At 43.3% G+C, this 27,083-nt stretch overlaps 1 protein-coding gene across 2 annotated transcripts in view; it reads right to left on the bottom strand.

Annotated features, from left to right (window-relative positions):
* ANO1 (anoctamin 1) overlaps positions 1 to 27,083 on the bottom strand; it is a 76,601-nt gene that overhangs the window by 9,015 nt on the left and 40,503 nt on the right. The window contains exons 10-21 of one of the 2 annotated variants that reach the window (XM_075837961.1): positions 25,182 to 25,246; positions 24,957 to 25,091; positions 20,850 to 21,010; positions 12,780 to 12,862; positions 10,085 to 10,156; positions 6,958 to 7,035; positions 5,083 to 5,157; positions 3,082 to 3,283; positions 2,106 to 2,217; positions 955 to 1,012; positions 580 to 680; positions 339 to 484 (exon numbers count right to left, since the gene is read on the bottom strand). In XM_075837961.1, the coding sequence (XP_075694076.1) occupies positions 339 to 484; positions 580 to 680; positions 955 to 1,012; positions 2,106 to 2,217; positions 3,082 to 3,283; positions 5,083 to 5,157; positions 6,958 to 7,035; positions 10,085 to 10,156; positions 12,780 to 12,862; positions 20,850 to 21,010; positions 24,957 to 25,091; positions 25,182 to 25,246 (1,288 nt within the window). The remainder of the gene's footprint in view (positions 1 to 338; positions 485 to 579; positions 681 to 954; positions 1,013 to 2,105; positions 2,218 to 3,081; positions 3,284 to 5,082; positions 5,158 to 6,957; positions 7,036 to 10,084; positions 10,157 to 12,779; positions 12,863 to 20,849; positions 21,011 to 24,956; positions 25,092 to 25,181; positions 25,247 to 27,083) is intronic. The other variant, XM_075837962.1, reaches the window with a different exon arrangement.

Here is a 27,083-nt window from a genome sequence, read left to right as displayed (position 1 = left end):
AAATCCTGGGCGTCTCAGTTTGCGCGACATAGTGTTCTAGGAAGCAGCGCATTGTGGGAGCTCAGATACCACAGTTAGCGCAAAGCTGTTAAAGGGCTATTCCCATCTCAAACTGATAGCATATCTTAGCGACACGCTATTACTTTCTGATCGGTGGGGGTCTGACCTTTGGCAACCCCACGAACCTAAAAATGAAGGGGCTGCAGCACTACGTCCCCTTCAAAGTTTTTCCTGTACAGCGGCGCTTCCTCTCATTGCCCACATAATATATATGCAGCTAGCCCCTTATTACAGAGAGGATAACCTAAATTCTGGACGACAACAAATATCTCACATACTCATTTCCATATACTCTGGAGTAAGTCCTGCAAAGGGTTCCAAGTCATAATCCAATTCATATCGTTGTTTCCTCTTCATGTGCTCCTCATGATCCATGTAGGTCTCTCTCCTCGACTTTATGTATCTGATCAGCTTCTTCATCTTCCTAGAAGAGCAGTACAGTATGTGGTGTTTAGAAGTCATTCATTAAAAAGGGCTGACAACACCTACATGGGTTACACTAGGTATCAGAGCACTCACGGGATTCCTATCTCAAAGAGATTGTTCTGAATCAGCTGTTTCCCCAACATAATGATGCTCAGTTGGATACACAGTTCCATTAAACAACCACCGGGGGCACACTGTAAAGAACATGCAAATTAATACATGCACATTAATTCAGAATTTACTCCTACTACTAACTGCAATAATCGACTGCTGTGCAATGCTTGGTGGTCTCAGTTCTAGGGCTGAACATCTGACTTTCAGAAAGCAGTGCACAGTTCAACTGATGCCATTTGACTAGACCAGGTGCCCATATAATTCCACTCCAGCTCTCAGCATACCTGATCCAATGAGCCCAACAGCTGATAACTCTTTACACTAAGGTGTGTTCAGATCTATAGGGATACGTACCTCTTCCATTCTGAAGGAGCCAAAAATGTAGACGTAGTCCCCTGGACGTCCAACAAACCTAACGATAGGTGGAGAAACAGTTAACTGTAGATCTTTTACCTCGATGCATGCAAGCTTGGCTAGATCCCATTTACCAAATGATGAAAATTGGTTAGATGAGATGTATCTAAATTGAGATATATGGCCTATCCAAGTGAACTACAAGTATCAGTCACGTAGTTAAACATGGTTAAAGGTGTTATCCCCTGCTGGGATCCTCAGCGATCAGTTGCAATCTGTGGGGAACCCAGCAGCAAGTGTTCAGTTCCCCTGCAGTGCCACCACAGGAGAAATAAAGCATTACAAATGGATATGCAGAGTCCTCCAGACAGGTATTGTCTGTGAAGCTGCTCTCGGGTTTTTCCAATTGATGGTGGTCACAAATTAAGGATCCCCTTCCAACTAAGGGTCTTTTCACATCACGTTTGATCCCCTTTTTTGCGTATACATGGGGAAAATCTTGCTGCATGCCTCTACAGTGGTATAAGTCATAGTCGGAAGACTCAGGCATGATGTGAACAGAGCCTAACTCAGAGTGCCCTAATGAGATATTTTGCTTTCAATTTTCTAAACCAGGACATGTAGACCTGCAGCCACTAAATATATATATTTCTGGAAGTACTCAGCAGTGAAGACATGTGACAAAGCAGTAATCATGGGGGCAAATATTTTTCTGGACTTCCTGTAAGTAACCGCATTGTACTTCATTGTATTATTTATTACTATAGCCCACAAAATATTCTTTAAAGAGGACCTGTCACTAGGTCATACAAGTTAAACTATGGTCTTGGCTCCCTATATGCGAAGTTGCTTCAGTTAGCCAATGGGGTGGAGCTAGCTTTCCTGCCTCTAATGCAGACCAATCAGCTTGATTCATCTTGAGGGTAGTTCACACCCTGTTTGCTAACTACAGCAAAATAGAATAGGAGGGAGTCAATGAGCCATATCTCTGGCACGAGGAAGGGGGTCCAGGAAAAACAAAAAAAACCAAACTAGTGCTGGAATCAGGGAGACAGCGCTATTCAGGTCAGTTAACCAGTTCAACTTATATGACCTAGTGACAGGTCCGCTAACTGTGGATAGAAGAGTGTAAATAGTAACATTTTACTTACCGACCCTTGAAGAAAGCAACGTAAAAGATGGGTGTGTAAGCATTAACAAACTTCAGAAGGAATGCCTTGAATATCAAGCGTTCTTCAAAAGTCTTGTCAGTTTTTGGAACCTCTGTCCGGAACAAAACAAATGAACATCAAAAGGGTTGTATGAAGTCTAGGGTAAGTATAAGCCATGTAGTGTTTGATTTGTAGCAGAACAACATGGGCCTTCCAGATCTGCTCAGAACAGGACAGCGAGATATTAAGCAGTCGTAAGTCTTTGATGTATGTATCAAAGGGGTTCTCCAGGAACATAATAGTACTCACACAGCTGACCATGCTCGAATACTGCAGTGTTCTCCAACCGGTGGTTCCACAGCTGTTCCAAAACTACAACTCCTAGCATGTTGGGAGTTGTCCCTTCAAACCAGCAGGAGAGCCGCAGGTTGGAGGTCACTGTAATATATACTCAATGTATATAGTTTATCCATATTCTGAATAAGGGCACATATAACCCAACCTACAACATTTTATCCACTAATCTAGTTGGACTATTCAGCACTGGCATGTAGAATTACAACTCCCAGCATGTCGCATATAATGTTCTTGGGAAGAGGGGGCCGTCAGTACCTGGTTGAACAGACCAAACGGGATTGACATCAGGAAAACAAGACATTTTGCTAAAAACTACGGTAGCTGTGTATTGCATAATATCTACGGTTTCATTCCTCAACATGTTGTCCAAAAGTTGGAGGTTCACTTTAAACATTCCAAACCTAGTGATGCTAAATCATTATCCTATATTTTGAAAAAGTGCAAAAAAGAAAGAAAACACCTAGATGGATTCAGTTTAATGTTGAGTGCAATAGAATGTAGTAGAATGTCTAATTAGCTGAAGGTGTAAAATATCACTTTTGTGTTAAAGTGGCAGGAGGGCGATATGAAAAAAAAAAAAAAAAAAAAGAAAACAAACCAACAAATAATAAAAACTTACCGAGTTGGGTGAGCCACCTTGCTATGCAGCCATAGACCTCATCCAGAATCAGAATCACCACCAAGTTAATGATAACGGCCGTCGCAGTCACAGTCGTCCTGACATTAGCGCGGGCAGAAGGATTAGAACTCATGGCCAATGCTGCTGCGGTGGAGACTCGATATACAATAACGCCAAAAACAATGGCAAATGTCAAACCAATCTGATGGAGAAAACCAGGCAAGTATTTCATGAATACTCAATAACTAAAGAAATCGGATGTTACAATATTAATCATAGCTGTAGACATAGGCAACAATGGCATACACTGGCGATTTCCCATGAGTTTGAATCTGACCAGGGCAAGAGACATTAAATTTGTAGAATATTGAGGTGCAGACGATATAAAAAACATGGCTTCTTTATTCCAAAAACAGTGCAACACCTGTCCACATGTGTGTGGTATTGCAGCTCAGCCCCATTCACTTTAACCCCTTCCCCCTGCTTGCTTTCTGGGCCCTAATGACCAAGCCATTTTTTTAATTTTTCCATTGTCATATTCGAAGAGTTATAACTTTTTTATTTTTGCGTCGACACAGCTGTATAAGGTCTTGTTTTTTACGGGACAAGTTGTACTTTTTAATAGCACCATTTTGCGGTACATATAATTTATTCATTAACTTTTTTGGGGGGTGGATAGAAGAAAACCTGAAATTTCACCACTCTTTTTTGCGCCCTAAATCCACGTCGTTTACCGTGTGGTATAAATAACATAATAACTTTATTCAACGGGTTGTTACGATCGCAAAGATACCAAATTTGTATAGATTTTGTATGTTTTACTACTTACACAGTAAAAAGACTTTTTCAAAATGATTTGTTCTTGCTACTCCATATTTGAAGAGTCATAACTTTTTTATTGTTCCGCTGATGCAGTTGTATGAGGGCTTTTTTTTGCGGGAAGACTTGTAGTTTTTATTGGTACCATTTTGGAGTAGATGCGACTTTTTGATCACTTTTTATCACATTTTTGTTAAGTCAGGATTAAAGAGAAAACAGCAATTTTTCAATAGTTTTTTATTTTATTTTTTACGGCGTACACCGTGCAGGTTAAATAATGTAACAGCTTTATAGTCGTTACGGACGCGGCGATACCAAATATGTGCAACTTTTTTGCTTTGTGTTTTTTTTTAATAGTAAAGCATTTTGTAAGGGGAAAAAGTGGGTTTTTCATTTTTTCTTTTACGAATATCGATCTCACCCGGCAGAGCAGGGACGCCCCCAGCCCTCAGCTACCTCTGACAGCTGAGAGCAGGGAGATTTCACGGCTCCCTGCTCTGTTTACTTTATTCTAATGCAGCGCCGTGGAATGGCGGCGCTGTAGAATAAAGCCCATTAATGACCGCCGTGAAAAGGCTTATAGGCGGTCATTAAGGGGTTAATGCAGCGAAGACGCTATACCAGACACATGCAGTGGACAGGTGTAGCGTGCTTTTTGGGAAAAAAGCAGCCATGTTTTGTTTTTTAATAGTGTACAAATGAATTGACGTGCTCATGTTCTGTATAGATGGAGGGTGGTGCCTCAAAAATCTGTTTGGCCCAAGGAACCCTAGTCTGACACCGGCCACAACAGGTCAAGGAGTTTCCATGGATGACAATTACTGATGATTTGATACCATTTGTCGTAGCCAAGCTTTCCTTCGCCTAAAAATTCTGGTCTCTATCCTAGCTCTGCATCTATAAACCCTGGCCAGGCGAAGTGGCTTGTTGGCACCTCTATGGCACCCAGCACTTTGGGTACTTGAGCTGCCCTTGAATTAAAACACCTAACCAACCGTGAAGCAAATCCTTTTGAAACAATCTATTGGGGCCATGGATGAGAAACAACGACCTTTTACTCTTGGTTGCTCCACTTGTCTTCCATATGTACACATCAGCAGACCCTTCCTTTCGGAAAAGAAACACAATAGCACAATGCTTAGAAGCCAACAGGAACGGATATAGTGGAAGGTTACGACTTACCATGAAAAGTATGCCAACCAAGTTGGTGACATAGGCAGGAACTCTGTCCCTCCACGTCAGTTTCTCCTTTTCAGTCTAAAATGCATTGGACGAAAAAAATAAAATAAATCACTACGGCATTAGAAGAGTGAAGGTGCAAGGAGTGGATGAGAATTCAATGTGAAAACATACACACAAGGAGGATGAAGCTTCACTGAACACACAGGCACACGGGGTCAGTGTCTGAAGGTCAAACATCTATGTACTAGGGAACCCAGTGTTGCTTGTTATAAAAAATTCTCCATGTTTTTTCCCCCTGTCTTATTGTTCCACAAGTTGCGACAGTCCAATTGATAAGGAATACAAGGATTCTGCGACTACTTCTAGCTTCTCCTACAGGAGAACTGGGACTCTACAGAAGCAGATGGGTACAGAAGCTGTCAGGGCTTGCAGGATCCTGTAGCTCAACTAAAAGGGCCATCATTGTTCTGACTGATAGTATAGTCATTGACCACCGAGTGAACGGAAATCTATGGACTATCGGGAGGAACATTTTTGCACCTAATTTTAAGACGAATACAGTGAAGCATGATTTCATTGACATACCTGGGAACATTCTACCTACAGCGGCCCCTAGACATAATGCTAATTGTTACTAAAATGATTGGTTCCAGCTAATTTAAAAAAAATATATATTTTTTTTAATTTCTCCTTGGAAGTTACGGATTTAAGGAGCGGTCTGGTTTAGAAACCCAATTATCAAATACACGATTTGAAAATGCTGACTCAGAAAGGAGTCCCCCACTAGCCAGAGCGGTTACAAAGAGTGTCTTTCACTCTGAAGCATCTGTCACGTCCGTGCCTCACTCAGACAGCCTATAGATTTAATTTGGTGTAATGCTTCACTTCTCCCATGGTGTCACTGTAGGGAAATTTAACACTAGCGGTAAGGTTCTATGGTGCAAAATAGACCCTGCCGTGATGTGGCCATGCTGTTTCGTGCAGTTGTCAAATTGCTCGTCAATGCCCACGCTGTGTTGTGGGTAGAATTGCTGGTTACCTGCAAAATCATGCAGCCATTATTAGACCCTTATGGCCAACATGAGTTTGCAGGCCATCAGCAGTTTTACCTGCAACACCACATGGCCCTTAACAAGCAATTTAGCAACCATGCCCAACTGTATGCTGGTGCAGTTTTCTGCTGCTCCTTTGGACCTAGTTCCCTAACTAATTACCGCTGATCGCCCGGGGTTAAAAGCACTAACACAGCCTGTGATCAACTTATCGTTGGTGGGGGGGCATCCAAGTAAGAGGGCATTGTCCGCCTAGAGGGGAGGTCCATTTTCAGTGGACTACAATCACACAGTGTGATCATGTTACAGCTTAGTTTAACATAAACGAACGATGACAAATGACTACTACATTGAACGTCAGTCTTAAATTCCAGAGTTCCCAGTTATGGCAATAGGTCACCATCTAACCACTAGCAACGGGGGACGTGTTTACATTAGCAGTGAGCCACATTAATAGGGTTATCATAATGTGTATAAGACAACACTAGACCAGTCCCCTCATACATGGTGTGGCATGCACACAAACACATAACAAACATTACACACAATATGCAGCATAGCAGAGCCGACCAGAGTAACGAGGAGCCATGCATTGACCGGAGTTGGGTGATGAGGGTAAGAGAAAACGTGATGTTAAAATGGAAAAAACCAAGCAGCCCGAGGGGATCATTCATCAGCTATGGGCCATAGGCCTCAAGGTTCGCCCTGGCATTGTAAGGACTCCTGCGCTCACAATAATCCCCTCAGTTTGCCGTAAACAATAAACCAAGGTGTCTTCTCGGTTAACTATTTCATAAGCCTAGAAATTGGGTGTAAAATGTACCAATTTCACCCCAGCCATGGCTGTCTTAACTCTCTGCCTCCACTTGTTTGTGTTGTCCTCAGGAACAGGTTGGTGCTTCTGAAGGCATTTGAAGGAAACAAAAAGGACCATGCGATAGTGTTATAAAGCATCTTTTAATCAGCAGCAATGAATGAGAAATAACGTCTGTGTGCACTGCCCCTTAATATCACAGGCAAAGCTAGGACCCTCAGAGTATAGTGGGAGAATAACATCTCAAGTCCCGATACACACCCTATGGTCAAGTAACCTCGTCTAGGCCCCTCATCTCTGGTCACGTCTACAGAGGTGATAATTAAAGTGTCATGGCTTGCGGGATGGCAGACAGGGATATGGAGATCTTTCACCGGTGTCTATTGGGTATAGTAGCAGCAAGCCTGGGTAATAAAGGTGGTCGGGAAGATGTATCAAAACTGGTACAAAGGAAAAAGTGGAGAAGTTGCCCATGGCAACCTATCAAGCAGCTACTTTCATTTTCCAAAGGGCCTCTGCAAAATGAGACGTGGAATCGGTTTGGTTGCCATAGACAACTATTTTACTTTTTCTTTGAATCAGTTTTGATACATCTCCCCTATATATGTTTGCCTATGAAATAGAGTAGGAGCGGATCTTCACCCAAAATCTTCCCTCAAAATGGATGGCTAAAAAAGGAACACTCAGCAAAACTGACACACTGTGTTATATCTTAGCAGGGCCAGAGGGGGTGGTGCATGACACAGATTCTTTACCATTTTTTGAATCCTTGTGTCAGGCACCGCCCCCCTTGAAACAGCACTAGGCATAATCCTGTCCAGGTTTTTCCCAGAATGTTCCTTTAACGTAAACTAGCCTTTCCAAGAACTTCTACTTATAGGGTTCTGGAAAAGTGAAATATAGGACACTTTTTCAGTATCTGTTTAAGTCGTCCTGTTGTCTGCAACACTAATTGACATGGAGGAAACAAAGTGGTTGACTGCAACCCTAGTTTTTCAGCAAAGTGTTCCGCTATTTACCGTAGCTTTCCAACTTTAGACATAGAATATGCTCTAAACGTGGGATAGGTGGAGGTCCCACCAAATGGGAAGTACCCCTTTGGCTAGCCTAGGTGGACGTCATACAGGAGTCGTCTGAATTTGGCTAAGTAAGTCTGTAGGTGTTATAAAAAAAAAAAAAGTAGAACAAGCACATGAGCCGCCACGTTTGACCTCCTCCTGTATGCGCTGACACCAGTGGGTCAGGTGAGCCTGCTATCCTAAAAGTTGTGCCCCCTTACTATCAGAAATGTATAACATATCCCGTGAATAGATCATAAATGTCTAAAGTAGAAAAACCCCATTAAATGAAAATCGGGGACATCAATACTGAGCATGCTGGGCTCATCTGTAGTTGTAGCCGGCACCTAGACGCCAGTGATAGTAGGGGCAGTTACACACGCTCATTCCATGTCAGACATATAGAAATAGCAGTAAGGCAGCTGGAGACTGAAGAGAATCTTAAACCATATACACTTTATAGAGAAAAAGTCATCTGCATTAAAAGATCAAATTTACCCAATAACGTTATAGATTTCCATTTGTTCAGATTTACCGCATTTGAGTGAAGGTTAGTAACATGCCGCTATTCTACGCATGAGGTACATGGAACAAACCAGTGAAACTGCATGGTAATAAAAGACGGATGAGGACAATAGGACCATTTCCTTCACTTACAGGTAACCTGATCCCGATTTGGCTAGAACAAGAAAACCGCCAATGTATACAGATGGCTGTTGCACAAACACGGTCATACATAATAGGACCGTGACTGGCTGAGGATTACAGGACCTAAAACTACTCACAACTTGTAACTGCAAATTACGTGATTTATTAATGTTGATAGACTTAACAAAAATCACCACTTATATAGAAATATTAGACCTGTTTCCCCCCCCCCCCCAGAAACAGTGCCTCAATCATCCATGGGCTGTTTTGGTATTGCAGCTCAGCTCATTTAAATGGGAATGGCTGCAATACCAGGCACAGCCAATGGACAAGATTGGAGCTTCTGGGGGGGGCAGTTTTTTTTCTAATCCTGGACAACCCCTTAAAATTAAAAAACAATTCCATCCCAAATGCTTTTGACCGAGGCATTCATAGGGAAGACCATCTGAATGCCAAAAACGTAGTTCACGCTTCCACCCCCCATCACCCTCTCTATCCGGTTTTTGTTGCACAATAAACCTTCTCATCATGGGCATAACTATAGCTGCTATGGGGCCCAGTTTTTGGGGGGCCCACTTGGGTGAAATTATTTTATTCCTTTTTTGCAGGGAATGACCAGTTGATGGCTTCTTGCCATCTAACACTATCATGTGGGTTCTTTTCCGGTTACTAGGTGATGGGGACCCATCTCATTTTGCTATGGGGCCCATTGAACTCATGTTACACCCCTGCTTCTTGTTTTTTTTTGGACAGAAGGGCTCTTCGGTCTCTTTTTTTGCGAGCATTGTGTGGGATCTTTGGCGAAGGAGAGGACCGTGGGGATTCACACAGGGCCAATTTGGGCTAGTGCCCACCTTCCCAACGGCTCCAGTGCAGCCATCAGAGCATCAGTAGCATTAGATGGTGTAGATCATACAAGGTCATCTACTATCCCTGTAGTTTCTGGGCGATGGTCCTTGGAACTAAAGATTGACCATATTTTGTCAATTCATTCCAAGAGGAAAGTCTAGGTATAAAACAAGTTTATGCCCATTTTAAAATTATAGTAGGACTTGTTTTAAGAGATTATTTCTTAACTTCTTTACAATTTAGGGTCTAATCTGGTGGGGCTAATTTAAATGGCTATGTATGGAGGGTCACAGATGAGAAAACTATGTAAATATTTGAATGGATTTGAAGAAACTATCTGCTTTTATTTTCCAGAAACCGCACCAGCCGTGTCTGGTAATGCAACCCAGTCCCAATTGTTTGAATAGGGTCAAGTTGCAATACCAGGCATAGCCTATGGGCAAGGGTGGCGCCGTTTCTGGAAAAAGGCAGATCCTTTCTTCTAATCCTGGACAAGCCCTTTAAGTTTTTCAATCACATAAATTTATATCCTACAATACTGCTCAGACTAGCTTAATAAACGGAATAAAAAATTTTCATACCTCTTTGCGTCTTTGCTCCTTTTTAAGTGATTTCTGTAGAACTTTAGCCTCATACTCTGCTCTGGGGTGATCCTGTAGGAAATAAAGAGAATATAAGATACTTGGAAACCTGCATTCCCCAACCAGATGAGGCTCCTCATCAGGATTATAGCGAAGGGAGCTGCTCAATACATACAGTGGTACAATGCGTTACCATCTGCCGACATTCAGTGCTGTGAAAAATTTATTGTGATTTGTGATAGACGCAAACATGATGCAACAAAAATGGCCAGCCAATGGCGGCAGACAAGACAAGGTGCAAAACGGGTGTTTGGGTTGGTGGGATCAGCAACAAAACGGTGACGAACACGCAAAACGCACATACATTGAGGCCTTTGCTGGACATAGAAGGATTTGTGTGATTTAATAGGAGGATGCAGAGAAAACTTGCTGAAGGAAGAAGATAGAAATAATATTAATAAATAAGAATTCAAACCTTGACTGTGCCCTTCAGGAACAAGAACACAACACACACAGAAAAAAAAAAAAAAAGGTAATTATTAATTTGGGTTTCAGGGAAGGTCATGGTTAGTGCTCGGGGGATTTTGGATGAGGGCACAACGGCTGGTACAGTAAACACTCAATGGGATACATTTAGCACACATAATACTACAACATGATGACAATGATGATATGAAAAACGTAAAACTCGAGGGCCCGGTGGTCATTTGCCATAAGGAAACCAATATGCGGGCACAGATATGTATACATCACACACACATATAAAACAAATACACACACACTGCAAATATTTGGATGAGGGCACAACAGCTGGTACATTAAACACTCAATGGGATACATTTAGCACACATAATACTACAACATTACAATGCGGACATGAAGAACGTGAAACTGGAGGGACGGAGGCCCGCTTGTCAAGTGGCCCGTCATTTGGCTTGGAAACCGGGCACAGATATGATACACACTGCAAATATTTGGATTTAACCTGCTTCAACACAACATACATTTTATATACAAGCGTTAACTGGCCACATGTCTAGGTTAGGGCAGTGGTCTCCAATTGGTGTCTCCCAAGCCATTGCAAGACTACAACTCCTAGCACGCACTAAAAGCGCCATGTACACCTTTGAAATAGACATTTTTATTAAAAAACAAAACAAAAAACACTATCAGTGTTTTTGGTGCAACTTTCTAAAAAAAATAAATTATTATTTTTACTTTGAGATACAGCTGCTTGGTATCCTGTATAAAGAGCAGGTGTATCTTGCTCAAAGACCTAAATCCGTCAGGTCAGTGGCACTAACTGGTTCAGTGACAGCGGGTCTTGCATCTCTGACATGCAGGATACAGCGGTTAACTATCACATCTAAGTTATGAACTTAGATGTGATGGATATTAGTGCCGCAGACCTGACTGATACATGTTTTAGCGCTAGATACAACTGCTCTGAATTGGAGGAAGCCCTGTGGTCAGCTGTATCTCAAAAAGTAAAAATAATTTTTCATGAAAAAGTATTTAGAAAGTTCCACTAAAAACACTGATACACATTTTTATAAAAAAAAAAGGAAAAAAAGAGATTTCAAAAAGGTGTACACAGCCTTTAAGTGCTAGTGGCCTGTTGGCATCCAGCATCTAAAAGGAGTTGCGCCACCAGAACCACCCAGCTATAAACCTGACCGCAAAGCTAAAATTGACATGGGAGTGACTTCATAATGGAAAGAAGTTCACCAGTGACCACAGTGCTTCCTCCAATTCAGTTTTGCAGATGGACAGCTAAAGCAGTACGTTCTTACAGTAAAAAGGATCTTACAAAGAGCAGTGCAGATCTCAGCTTCCTGGCCAAATAGAAGTATGGCTTAGGCTACGCAGGTCCAGCCTTAGGGGTGTGTGACCTGTGTGGTCCTGATGGCCTGGGCACCTAGAGCTTGCCTAGTTTATTAGTTGAGCAGTGTTACTTGGGTACCTTTGAGCAATGATATCCGGGCACTGTGCGATTGTAATGTTTGGGCACTATATGGTACACTGTTGCGATCAATAGAAGGTACTGCACAGAGCCCTGTGGCCACATTCACACTAGCATCAAGATATAATTTCTAATGGATCTAAATGGAAAGTATAACGGATCCGGCTCCATTGACAAAAGGTAAAACTAACGCAATGAAGCTTTTAAAGGGATTTAGGTTTTACTCGTTTTAGTTTACTAGCTAAAATGCGAAGGGTGCTGACCTACTTGGGGTGTATTCACACTGCGGCCCGACAGAAGCCATAAAGGACCGTCTTTTGGCATCCATTAAGTAAATGGGGACCTATGGACATATTTAGCGCATGGGTCAGGAGCTTTTTCCGGCGTATACGCCAACCTGTGCACTTTGGCTCTCAAAACCTAGGTATAAAGGTACAATTGTAATTCATATGAAAGCCGATAGGCAGAATAAGTCAAGAACTTCATATTGATTCATAAATTAAAAGTTAAACATATTCTATTGTCACTTTGTTAGCTGGAAAAATATTGGATAAAAAAAATTAAACATCTAAATATTAGTAATGAAGGAAAGAGTATAACAGACCCTTGTACTAAGAGGTCCCCAAAGCCACCAGTTGTTTACTCTGTCTTTTAGACTAGTCCAATGTATCTTACAAGAACAGTCCCAGCATTGTACGAGGATTAGTAGTTTTTTCTTTTTTTCTTACTCACTTGTTCTTCTTCAAAACCGGTTAGGTCCCATCTGTAGTTAAGCCTCATTTGTCGCCTTTTCCAGTGCTCCATGAAGGTGGCAGCTGTAACACAATGAACACACCGCCGGTTATTTATTTAGGCGTTTATATAATGATTTATTGTGGGAGACGAAGGACAGTCAAAAATATTTGTACAACAATTTTTTTTTTAAGTTATCCAAAATATTTAGAGTGTATTTACACCAGCCCTCTTCGGTTTTGTAGAGCTCACTTTTCAGCTTGTGCTGTGTACAAGGGCAGGGACAGCAGTCATTCCATTATCATAAGAGGGCAGGATTACAATGCAAGTTAACACCTCTTTTATAAAGCTTCAGGCAGATAACATACAAATCCCACCAGTGATAATAGGGGATTGGGACAGCTCAGCCCCCCCCTCCCCGTACAGTAACCTCTGCTCATGTCACAAAGCATGCTCACTACACTCTCCCATATAAGCTTATACTGTAAGTCGCTTCCAGTCTTTGTTTTTCTATGCCTAGATTCCCGCTGTAAAGCAAATCTATATAGATGCTGTTCACATCTCAGGAAATATGGTTGTCTCCGTAAACATGTAAATAAAATCATAAAAATTATAAAAAAGTGATAAAATCTAAAATAAATAAAATGTAATAATAAATGTTTTAGCATATAGTTTTAAGTGATTACAAAATATAAAAAATGAAGGTGATGCATTTTGTTTAAATTTCAGCAGGTTTCTTCCTTATTTATAAAGAAATCACTTTTAGACACTATACATATCTACCGATAAACACAGAACACAATGTACTTCAGGACGTACAGTATTTAGCAAATACTATAAATATTCCCTTCTATATAAAGCACACTAAATTACTAGCTTCACTATGTAAGGCAGAGTAAAACAGATGGAGCTCTTTTGTACTCTTGATTTTACAGACAAGGGAGAACACTGGAAAAATCTCAGGCTTTGTAGTTTTATAAATTGTCACATTCTACAATGCATGGCGAGGATGTAATCATTGTCATGGCTATGCTGCAGGAAGTACCTGAATATACTTCTAAAACTGCAACTTGTCTACTGCGGGAAGTACCTGGAATGTTGAAGGAATTTTATTGCAGACATGCAATAAAACAGCATTTTATTTAATGGAAAAATGGTCAACCCATTTTTGTTAGGTGTCCCGATTGTAGCAACAATTTTTTCTAAGCCTGTACAAAACTTTTTTTTAGATCAATGTCACAGACATCCATTAGTCTAAAAAGATTATGCTTATGGACTATAGAGGACTATAGTGAGTGGAAAGAAGTGTTTATGGTGAAAGGTGGATCTGGAGTTGTTAATATTGGTGAATGTTATAGTCTAAATTACTTTAACCCTTTCACTTCATAAAAATCACAGATAAATGCCCTGTGAGTACATATGCTGTACAAACATATACACCCACATAGATACCATATCATACGAGTCAAGAATTGTCTGAGATCCTTATGTAACACACAACACTAAAATTACATCAGAACATTTCCACTGGGAACATCTCATGTTATTTGGAGACACAAGGGATTGATCTGTAACACGCATGGCTTCATCATTGTACTAAATGGCTGCATTATAGGATCCTCATTGTGCAAAGCAACTGACCAACTCCCATATAGAATATCCCAGTCTTTGTAATGTGTTTTTCTGCACTAGACTTCCATTTATACATTAATCTACCAACCAGGCCAATACAATCATGAAAAGTAGATGTTGCATATGAAGAAAATGCATTGCCTGCCGAACCAGAATATAGGGAGGGCACCAGAGGCATGTGCCTAAGGTCCTCTGCCACACTGGGGACCTCCAACAAACACCATCCTGGGCCCAGGCCAGTTTTATCCATCCCATATTCATCCATCTAGTCTATATCACAGACATCTCAAATTCAGTAGGCCATTTGGTGATCCTATCCAGCCTAGAAGAGGTGGCCACGCATGATTCTGGTTCTTTCTCTATGGGAGTCACTGGCTCGGCTTCTCCATAACTACCACTGACTTCAGTGCAGGGGACAACGTATGTGCATGGCCAGCTCTCCTATATGGGCTATCGTGGATAAATTGTGGCAGCAAAAATACTGTTGTATGCACAAGGCCTTAATCTATTGCTGTAGTGGATTCATTGCTAAATTCAGCAGTTCATTTCTCATGCATCCTATCTGAATTCTTGTATTTTCAGTATGTTTTGCCCAGAGGAAGTGGTGGCAGCCAACCAAAAACCCCAATATGAAATGTGATCTGAGATCATGCAAGTCTCTTTAAAAAGAGGAGAGTAAACGATCACCGCTGATGTATTTGTACTTGGCAGGTACTAGCATGGTATCAGCGCACTGGAAATACAGACGCGCTTGCCGAGAGCAGAACATGAGCTAGAGAGAGGAATCGTTCACGAGTAGCGAAATGAGTTCAGGAAACGTACAACTTCCCAGCTCCATCCTTCAAAGTAGTGACACCGCTGTATTTAAACAGAGCCGGATTTATTTAACTTTGAGGCTCCATACAAAAGCATGACAAGTTCGAAATGTAACTAATCCAAACATAATAAATTCTTTGTTAAAACCTCGGTTTCTGAATTTGTTAAGATTTTATTCTTCGTTCCCATTAACCCTTTTAAATACAATTCGGACTTCATTTTATTAAGGAGCATTGCTAAAAAAAACACACCCCGGTACTGTTACTTGTCTGCTATGGTCAAGTGGTCAAAAACGTACCAAATTCTGGGAATCCGGCTGACAAAAACATGACCACCATTTCAGCTTCCATAGGAGTTGCCGTTCAGCTTTTCCATACTTATGTACTCCAAATCTGACTAGTACAGTGGGGATCAAAAATTGGCGAATCAGGGGACCACGATGAGCCCCGGTTTTTACATAAACCCAGCCCAGGGGTGTAACTAGAATTTGTAGAGTCCTATGGCAAACTCAGAAATGGACCCCCACTTTTCTTACAGTAAATTGAACTGCAGTAATGCAAATTGAAGCATGACTTTTTAACTTGGGTTGGATAGTTGCATCATATAGTAGTAAAGCAGCACATAGTAATACTGGAAATACTGGATAGCAGAAAGCCACCAGTTTTTTGTCCCCTTGCACCTGAAAGGGGCCTCTCAGCCTCAGGCCCTAGTTACTATCCCTATATTTACCCTTATGACAAGGGCCCAGCCACAACAAGGCTCATGAGGCAATTAAAAAAAAACATTGCATTCCCACCATTAAAGCGAGAGGTGGAACAAAAGGCTCCTGAGCCCCAGTGAAAAATCTGTAACCGCCCCCCCCCCACCTACGGTGTGCCATTTAGAATACTGGTGTCTTCTTATGTGGCAGAGGGGACTTTGAGCCCCTTCAGGCACCAGGGCCCTGGTGTGACAGCTACCTCAGCGACCCCTATAACTATACCCCTGTCTAAAACCTCAACCATATTTGAAAATAGAGACTTAAAAAGTGTCAAGCAAGTCACAAAAAGCTGTTCTTTTTGGCGCAAACAGATACTAAATATGATGCAAAGAATGTGCAACAAAATAAAGAAACTAGGCACAACCAGGTTAATAAATCTGCCACAAAGTGCACTCACATAGACTTCAGCCATTCTTCCAGGCCACTCTCTAGTTGTTCTCAAAGGAAATGTGACTCAAATTTGACTGGGAACAACTCTTTAGCATTTGGCAAACACGGTAATTGTTATAGAGGCAAATCCATAGAGAGCATACGATCTCAGGGGATACACTGGGAACTAAATACTAACAGATGTGCCTTTTGTATCCTCATATTACATATTCAGCTTAAAAAAAATAGAATAAAAATAAAATTGTAGGATGCCAAAATAAGAACACTACGTAAAAATTCTAGAGGTGTACAAGAGGGCAAGTGCAGAGAAGATTCCCTCGGCACGGTCCTGGAAAGGGATGCAGATTTAAGAACATGAGAAACACGGACATCTGAAATCTTCGCGCAGCTGGGACACTTTCTCAGATGAAAACAAAAACTTTCATCTCCGCTTCTTATTTAATACATGGCCTTGAGCCATAATCATGTAATCCTCAAAACAGGGACGGATGCACATCTGGTGGGACCATGTGGACAATGCAGCATTATTGGTCTGTTGGAGGCATCAAATATTGCACTGCCTCTAAAATAACAGAACTTGAGCAGGTTGCTCCTTGAGAGGTGGTTATTCTGGTTGTGTGGCAAACGGGCTCGTTGAAAGGCCAGTGGCTCGTCTCAAGTAGCCAAAAGAATAGGTCTATACCATAGGACTTGCTTTTAACACCATCATTGGCATACTAGTTCACAGTAATGCAATTTTTACATATGCATTGGTAGACATTTACCTTTTTTTGTGATTGGCCAACTCCATTGCCATGTACCAAATACCTTGCATAGCCAATTCTGCCACTACACCACTAGGGGAGCTGGCAGACCTAAAATTGTCACGGTGTTAAAAGGTGGACATTCACTCAGGGGCGGACATACCGCATGTGCAGCCGGTGCAGCTGCACAAGGGCCCCGCGTGGGAAGGGGGCCCGTTCAGTGGCGTAACTACCACAGTAGCAGCCGTAGCAGCTGCTACGGGGCCCGCGGCATGGGGGGGCCCGTGTCGCCCTGACAGGCACATTACATTTTATGTACCAGGCCTGGCGGCACGGGCCCCCTCATGCCTAGTAGCATCACAACACTAGGCATGAGGGGAGGGAGGGGGCGGGGGCCCGGTGATAGCCGCCACACTGCACTACCAATCGGGAGGGAGGGGGCGGGTGCCCGGGCCCGGTGATAGCCGCTACACTGCACTGCCAATCTGGCACAGATGAATAGGACAGGACGGCGATGCTGGTGGTAGGAGGAGCGCTCAGGCAGGGGAGAGGACAGGGGGCGGTGCGACGTAAGACTTCGGGCGGCTGGACAGTACAGTCAGGACTGCCGGAGAACTCATAGGATGAGCGGAGGACAGACACAGGACGAGTGGAGGACGTGCAGACTGCAGAGGACAGGTAGATGAAGTTAAAAAGTTCATGTCAGAAGGGAGAAGTTTTTATGTAGAAAAAGCTGCCTCATAATTCCTTCCGGAATTTTGAGGCATATTTTGACCTGCCGGTAGAACACTTCCCGCGTTTTTCATTGCGTTTTTTTGTGGCGTTTTTCGGCCATCGGGCCGTGGGCAGGGAAACGCAGCAAAAAACGCATTTTCTGCCTGCCATTGTTGTCAATGGGAAGTCAGAGACAGAAACGCCCGAAGAAAGGGCATTGCGCTTCTTTTTCCCGCATGCGGTTTTTACTGCTCGCAGGAAAAATTTCATGGATTTCAATGGGAGGCACTTTCTGACGTTTTTCGCGAAAAAAACCTCAGTGTGAACTCCCCCTAACACAGGGGCGTAACTACTGCTATAGCAGCCGTAGCGGCTGCTACGGGGCCGCGGCATGAGGGGGCCCGCGTCACCTGCCGGCACGGGCCCCCACCTTGGCCGGAATCTCCGCTAGCTGCCGCTATGGCTGCTACAGCGCGATGCCACGGAACACTACGGCAGAGCAGGGAGTATCTCCCCGCTCTGCCATTAAACATAAGACATGTATCCCCTATCCACAGGATAGGGGATACGTGTGTGATCGCTGGCATTGATAGGGAGAACGGGGGACCGAAAGTCCCCTGAAGTTCTCCATCACAAACCTCGGACTTCCGGGGTCTGTGTCGGCAGCTCCGTAGAAATGAATGGAGCGCCGGTCACACTTGAGCTGCGCAGACACCGGAAGTCAGAGGTGAGTGATGGAGAACTTCGGGGGACTTTCGGTCCCCCGCTCTCCCTATCAATGCCAGCGATCACACATGTATCCCCTATCCTGTGGATAGGGGATACATGTCTTTTGTCTTTTCACACTGTAGGTCGCATTTTTTTGAGTGATTGGGGGTGTATGGCGTTCCCTACAGGGGGGGGGGCTGTATAGCGTTCCCTACAGGGGGGGGCTGTAAGGCGTTCCCTACAGGGGGGCTGTATAGCGTTCCCTACAGGGGGGGCTGTATAGCGTTCCCTACAGGGGGGTCTGTATGGCGTTCCCTAAAGGGGGGTCTGTATGGCGTTCCCTACAGGGGGGTCTGTATGGCGTTCCCTAAAGGGGGGTCTGTATGGCGTTCCCTACAGGGGGGGGCTGTATGACTTTCCCTACAGACCCCCCCTGTAGGGAACGCCATACAGAACCCCTGTAGATAACGCCATACAGACCCCACTGTAGATAACGCCATAAAGTCCCCCCTGTAGATAACACCATACAGCCCCCTGTAGATAACGCCATACAGCCCCCCTGTAGATAACGCCATACAGCCCCCTCTGTAGATAACGCCATACAGCCCCCTCTGTAGATAGCGCCATACAGTCCCCCCTGTAGATAGCGCCATACAGTCCCCCCTGTAGATAGCGCCATACAGTCCCCCCTGTAGATAGCGCCATACAGTCCCCCCTGTAGATAGCGCCATACAGTCCCCCCTGTAGATAGCGCCATACAGTCCCCCCTGTAGATAGCGCCATACAGTCCCCCCTGTAGATAGCGCCATACAGACCCCCCTGTAGATAGCGCCATACAGACCCCTCTGTAGATAGCGCCATACAGTCCCCCCTGTAGATAACGCCATACAGCCCCCTCTGTTGATAGCGCCATACAGTCCCCCCTGTAGATAACGCCATACAGCCCCCTCTGTAGATATCTTGAGATTCAGTCCTGCTTGATAGGTAACAGTGCAGTAAGCTAAGCATGATAAGATCATCTAAATTATTGCATCTCAGTTGCATGAGTGCTTTGTGTTATATTCAATGATTCAATTTAACCTAAGTCTCTAAATGTGGGCAAAGAAAATAAAAAAACTATACTCACCTCCTCCCTCGCCTCCGTTCACCCGCCGCAGCCCCCATCCTCCTGTCTCGGTCTGTGTTACAAGTGTACAAGGCTGCACTGGTGACGCGCTGCCGATGGCACGTGACCGCTGCTGCCAATAACTCCTCATTGGTGTGCTGCTGAGGACAGTAGTTCCACAGCAAATCGCTGTTGAGGGCATTGATTGGCTGCAGCGGTCATGTGCCATCGACCGCGCGTCACCACAGCAGCTTTGTAAACACAGAAAGGGATAGGGGCTGCGGAGGGGGAACGGAGGCGCCGGAGGAGGTGAGTATAGGTTTTTCATTTTCTTTGCCCACATTTAGGGACTTAGTTTAGATAAGAATTTAACCCGGAAAAAAATGTGTTACTTGTGTTCTAAACTGGTAATAAAATGTACAATATAAATCTTCCTTCATAATTTTTATTAGTAAGGTTTATTTTTATATGCATATATATGTTTAGGTAACTTTGTCGGTATTGGGGGGGGGGCGGGGGGGCCCTGGCACATTATCTGCACAGGGGCCTTTTGCAGTCTGTGTCCGCCACTGCATTCACTGTATGTCCTCATGCACATGGCTGTAGTTTGTCACATGGATCCCAAATATGGCACCCATAACTTGTTATTGGTCCATAATGCAATAAGTGCGCATGGGTAGTTTTTGCACAGTTGCACAATCTAGGATACTGCAGCTGGTAACCCATGTAGGTATTAGCCTTATATCACAGTCAATGGGGTGGATTGAAAATGTGCAAATATCCACCATGATTTTATTTATTTTTTTAATAGAAAATGCTAGGAAAGATTTTGGATGGTCACATCTATATACAGTCTTTGCATGAGTGCAGGATGTGTGAGCTGTGGGAATACTGTCAGAATCTCGTACAATGTGCATGAGCAACAAGATCGCTGTAGTCCCTAAAAATTACGTACTCAGAAATTGTCATTCAGCCCGACTTCTGTTTGAACATTATTACAGCAGCGTATTGACTCTGCCGCATATAATGCAGTGCTACCCAGTGAAACCCATTGTGTGCAGCACAACCATAACTACAAAAGCACTGGCGGTTTATCGCTCACATATCAATAGTGTGGCCAATGCTTATCAATTAGGTAGTACTATATGCAATAAAAATTAAAAAAAACACCGCCCAAAAAAATAAAATAAAATTTTCCTTACCCCATAAAGCCATAAAGACCGAGAAGAAGACTGTGGCTGGGTTGTCAAAGAGATGACTGGCACGGGCTGTGGCACAGGCAGAGCTGATCGTCCAGTAAGTACAGGTCTTGTCACATAACGGGCACATGGTAATATTGTTTCGCTTGTCACACATCTCCACGCTGGAAAAAGATGGAAACTTATAACAGACATCGTATATACAGAAGGATTAGAGGCCTCGGTAAGGTTCAATCTAGAATGCAATGATTATAAGCAAATGGATCTCCGCTATATAGAGGACTCCATAGGTTACTAGAACGTAAAGGGGCACCACGACTTCATTGACTGAACGAACTGCTTAGGCCTTGTTCACAGTGTCGATTTTGCATGTATTTTTTAAGCCAAAACCAGGAACGGAACCTAAACAGAAGAAATATATAAAGGGACGCCTCATAGCTCTGCTGTCCTGCATCCAAGTGTGATTTTGGCTTACAAAATGCATGCAAATATCTGCAGCAAATCTGCACTGTGGGTAAAAGACCTAATAGTGAAGCAACTGTGCAATAAACTATGTAGAATTGTGTAGTAGAAGGTGGTTTTCCATTTAACACATGATTGACCATATAGCTTATTTTATGGACAAGACCTATACAATGATTTTTGTCTATAGAGTCAACTCTATGGAGAGGGATAACTTGAAGCCCTTGGTCCCCAATACAAATCTATGAAGGGCCCCGAATTCAGGCTCCAGAGCCTGGGTGCGACTGCCTTTTCTACACACCTGATAGGAAAACCGGTATGTTAAAAAAGGAGTTTTCCCTTGAAGATAACCCCTGTCCATATGCTCGAATAGGACATCTGGATGTCAGAAGGGGGTCCCCTGCTCGGGGCCACACTATGAGCCAGAATGGAGAGCCACTTTCTTGCTCTGGCAGACTGAAGCCATCTACGTATTACATTGTGGTCAATTATCTAAATGGCCGCCATGTGCTCCCTTGCAGCAGCCTTAGGAAATGTCTGGTTAGCCGTAGCTTCTGCGGCAAAACTTTGGTAAGACCCCTTTAGGGAACCATAGAGTACATTGCAAAGTTACTTCTCATTTGTTAACTCTCCCTCACTGAGGCTGGTCTGTATGTTATTCTCCATATATCCCCCACAAAGTATATGGCCTGCCTTCCTTGTTTTATTAGTTTATCTTAATTTGTAGAGTGTCTCCTGCCCCGGCTGCCAGTCTGGTCTGTAGGAAGGGCAACGCTGGGCTGGATGTTTGCCCTCGCATTGTAAGTGTTAATCTTTCCTTGGTTATACAATGTTCACAATGATGCTTTAATTTCTCTTGGCGCCTGTGTGAGATTTATGTCTTCCAACCTGTTTTCACAAGGTCTTGTAAGCATTAGCCGAGGATCGCTGGGATACAGTAAGCTTTGCTAAGTTCCTCTCTATTATGTATTGCATTGGGGAGAACAGTTGTAAATGGGGTCCTATACTTCAGGGGTCTTCGATCTATAGATGCTGTGACATATGATATATGCACACAATTATATTAAAACACTCTAGGTCCGTGGTAGTTAGCCTCGGGGAGGTAGAGATCACTGTAAATATATAGGAGGTACTTTTCCAGGTTATAGCAATGTCTGGTCTATATGGGGCGGGGGAGAGAAAGAATACCAACAACTTTGTAATATACTTACTTTATTAATTGCTTTCCATTCCCACAATGCACTCCCCATTGGCCCCCGAGTCCTCCAAGTTTGAAAGTGAACGTGATCGCGTGAAGACCATAATAAATCATCATGGGACCGTGGCTGCCAGTAGCGGTCCACCACAGTGACTTTAGGCAAGATTAATATCTAGCATGTTCACTTGTAAACAGAGGAATGGGGATTAACGGGGAGCAGCGGCATGGGAATGGATAAGAATTACAAAAGGCAAGTATATTACATAGTGTTGCACATTTTGTTTCTATATAAACCGATTACTAAAACCCAGAATCCTCCTTCAAGATGTCTAAAACACAAGCAAAACTGTTAAGGTATGGAATGATACAAGGTGGTCACCAATTCCCTGCAGCGCCACCACCGGAAAAAGGAAGCATTACATGGTACCATATCAATGGGATGTTAGTTTAATGCACGGACATGCTTGGTCCTCCAGAGACGGAGACACTCTCTGTAGCCGTTCTCCACTCCAGTTAGTTGATGAATGTCTCAAAAAAGGGACTCCCCTTTATTAACTCAGCATGTCCTAATATGGGAATTGAAAATGGGTTTTCTAAACAAGACAACCACTTTATGGAATAACTAATATTTTCCCCTAAAATGGAGCAAGTTTAATCACACACAAACGAATTCCTTAGTGCAGATTAAGGTAATGGTATGTCCATCAGTATGTTAAAGGGATTGGCCTAAGGTTGAAACTTAGACATTTATCACCTATCCTGTGAATAGATGGTGATAGGTGGGGGTCCAACCGCTGGGATCACGAGAACGTGGGTCACAGTGTTACCCATTTGAATGGAGTGGTGGTGGAGCATGCTCCATGCTGTTCCATTCGACTCTATGGGACTGCCAAAGAAAGCACCATAGACTTTTAATAGAGCGGCTTTGAACGAGAGAGACATGGGACCTCCGTTCCCCAGATGGGTGGGGGTCCCAGTAGTCGGACCTTCACCGATCAGAAACGTATCACATACCCACATGTTTTTTAATCTTGGGTTAACCTCTAATGAAAATAAAAATCCCCTTGTAATAAACACTTAGGGCTGCACTCTGCCGTGATGACCTTTTAGTTCAACACCATGGAGTAAAGTGCCCTCGTCTTGATCTACTCAAGGCCAAGGAGGTGTACCTAGGCTCTAGACATACATTTTACTATGCAAATAAACACATTATAATAAGAACTTATATCTTGACATCATTATATATAGCAGCAAGTGATGGGCCTGGGTATAGCTTGTGTACAAGTCCATGAGCTTTAGGGTGGATTCACACGAACGTGTATTGCGTCCGTGCGGGCCGCGTGGTTTTCACGCGCCACGCACAGACCAATACAAGTCTATGGGGCAGTACAGACAGTCCGTGCTTTTTGCGCTGCGTCTGTCGGCTGCGCAAAAAGCGCGACATGGTCAATATCTCTGCGTATTTCGCGCATCACGCACCCATTGAAGTCAATGGGTGCGTGAAAACCACGCAGGTCGCACGGAAGCACTTCTGTGCGAACTGCCTGTTTCGCGCACCAGCTGTCAAAAGGATGAATGTAAACAGAAAAGCACCACGTGCTTTTCTGTTCACAAACATCCAAATCGCGTGTCATAATGATGGCGGCTGTGCGAAAAGCACGCAGCCGCGCATCATATGATGCTGCCTCACGGAGCAGGCAAGTGGCTTTTGCGCAGGCAAAACGCCGCGTGTTTTGCGTGCGCAAAAATGCCACACACGTCTGAATCAGCCCTTAAGCTTCTACTCTGTGGGCCTCAACTTAAAAAAACATGTCTGACAGAAAAAAAAGGGAGGGTCTTATTGCCCATAGCAACCAATCACCATGTATCTTTAAAAGATCAGCTGAATTCTGATTAGTTGCCAAGGGCAACAATGCCAGTTTTGAAAAATGAGGCCCATATGTAACAATATTCTTAACTAAAGTTCACATACATAGGTCCTAACCTTCCTGTTTTTCATGGGATTGTTCCATGGAATGACCCTAAAGAGGGGCTGGGGTTATAAAAATATCCTCTGAAGTGGGCGTTTCTTGGGGTTTTGGGGGCATTCTTGGGTGGAGCTTAAAATGTCCAATGAATGGGGGCTTGAAATATTGGGAGGTATGCACATATTAAATGAACAAATAGAACTGGAAGCTGTGGATTTTTACTGTACAGGTTGACGTCAAACCATGACTTCCATGATACCAGTATATAATAGTTTAGAAGGAGGCGTTCTTAAATTTTATGGAAATTGCCATTTACAATCTGGCTCTAAACCCAACAACTCTTTTTAATCGTAAACCAAAAACATTGGGCTTCCAGAGAAATTTTTAGATCTTCTATCCGAGTTACCTCAAACCATAAGTATTTATAATAACATACTAGACCAGACATTGTCTGCAGAAGAGACAGCTGGGAGCAGGAGGTACCTTGGGATGTCATGATCTACAGTCGCACATCCATAAAGGAACACGATGATCCCTACGACGGATGCGGGAATAAGCATCTGGGTGTACACTCCGAGCCAGGCAAAGTATAGGGCAATCTTCTCCCCAAAATATTTCCTGTGAAATGACGAGAGAATGACATATGATTAAAATATAAAAAACAACTGTAGCGTCTCAATAGTCTAGATGTAGATACCGATAACTTACCGGACCAGGTCAATAGGTTGATACTTGTAGAAAACGCCATAACTGGCCCATTCATCACACAAAAGCTGAAATACGAAGTGAAAATGGAACAAGCGTTACAATCTGGTAAGAGTCTTCCACGTTAATAGACATTAAGGAATATCGTGAAAGGGATTTAAAAGGGTAACTAAACTTTTGAAACCTTCTGACATGTCCGAAGTTTTGATCGGTGGAAATCCGAGCACGGAGTCCCCACCAATCGATAAATCGGAGCGGCAGAAGCGCTGCACCGCTTCATTTCTGCTTTTCTCTTTGTTAATTTGCTCGGACCCGCACCGATCAAAACTTCTGACATGTCACTATGACATGTCAGAAGTTTCTCGAAAGTTTAGTTACCCGTTAATCAATGCTCAAAGTCTCAAATTACTGGTCAGTAGCAAAAGCACCCCGCACCTTGTGCCTGAAGGGGGCAAAGGGTCCCTAGCCTCGCCAGTATTATAAATGACACATGGTAGGTACAGGGCCCTACTACAGATTTTGCATTGGGGTTCAGGAGCTTCAAGTGATGTCTCTCACTCTGGTGGCTACTGGATTTTACAAGTTCTTGGCTACAAAAAAAAATACAGAGCAGAAATGTCTCATACGAAAGCTTTGCCATAAACATAGTTCATTATGCAAGACGTAAAATACAGCCTCAGGAATGCCAACTGCTAATTTCCTCTGTCACCATGCCAGTCTTGCGTGTGCTATACAAGCTCTAGTTCAACGTGAGGTGATCAGTACATGAATAGTTCAGGGGAGCCATGAAATGTGTCTCCAGGGAAGACGGATTCAAGTTTTTGTATTAGTGGCTATAGAAACATAGATCCAGAATATAAATGGATCAGCACATGTCCGCTAAGGTCAGTTTTAGCCGGCTGTAATACGGTCAAATTTTAAATGTCCAGATTACGGCTGCAGGACCAGGACCCCCCTGAGGTTCAAGCGTAGGAACTTTGACTTTGCCAACGTATGGTGGCTGTATTACGGCCAACTGAGACAGGCCTAATATTGAGGACGCCGAGTAAAACCCATGAAAATGAGCTACGTCATGCTAGTTGAGGGTTGTAAACATGTGATACACCAGAGCTTTGTGGATTTTGGCCAGTGTGTAACAATGAAAACACATCTGCTAAGAAATCTCCTGTTGGTTCCTTGACAGGATCAGCCAAAGAACTCCCCTTTAATTATCACAAAGGCATCAATGTTTAATTTTCCCATCAATCTTCTAACACCCACACCAACCACATGGCAAGGATCAGAACAAGTGGCATGTGCAGAGTATAAAAAGAGCACAGCGTACATTGTGTATCTACGCCGATGATAGAGTAGATGTAAACTGCGGTTTAGAGGCAGGAACTCCACACTGGATGGAGATTGTTATCCTCGACAGGACCATACTTAGAGATGATGCCCGGGACATTGAGCGAGTGCCCCCTATATTACTGTACACATCTTTTACTCAACACCCCCTCCTCCATTAGCTTAATTTAGAAAATGGGAGGTTTTTAAAGCCTAAGAAACACAAAAATAAGTATATAAAAATATACATAAATATGGAACGCCACTTTTTTTTTTTTATTGCCTTACACCATTGGTGCTTAATCTACTACATAACAGGGGGTCCTATGTCCTCTGGTTGCAGTGCTGAAGCTTTTGTAACTCCTGTTCCCTACAAGAGCTCTTGCACACGACCGATTGCCACTCGGGCCGTTTTTCACGGCATCCAATAGTTTTCACGGTCCCATTCACTTCAGTGGGTGAATCGGGTCTTTTAGAAACTATCCGATGGAAGAGTAAGAACATGTCCTATCTTTCCACAAATCACAGACGGCACACACGGTCCTGTGCAAGAGCCTTAATGGAGGCTGACTAGTAATGTGT

This window comes from Rhinoderma darwinii, chromosome 9 (assembly GCF_050947455.1).
Source record: "Rhinoderma darwinii isolate aRhiDar2 chromosome 9, aRhiDar2.hap1, whole genome shotgun sequence".
Classification (NCBI taxonomy): Eukaryota; Metazoa; Chordata; class Amphibia; order Anura; family Rhinodermatidae; genus Rhinoderma; species Rhinoderma darwinii.
This window is presented reverse-complemented; position numbering and strand designations above follow the sequence as displayed.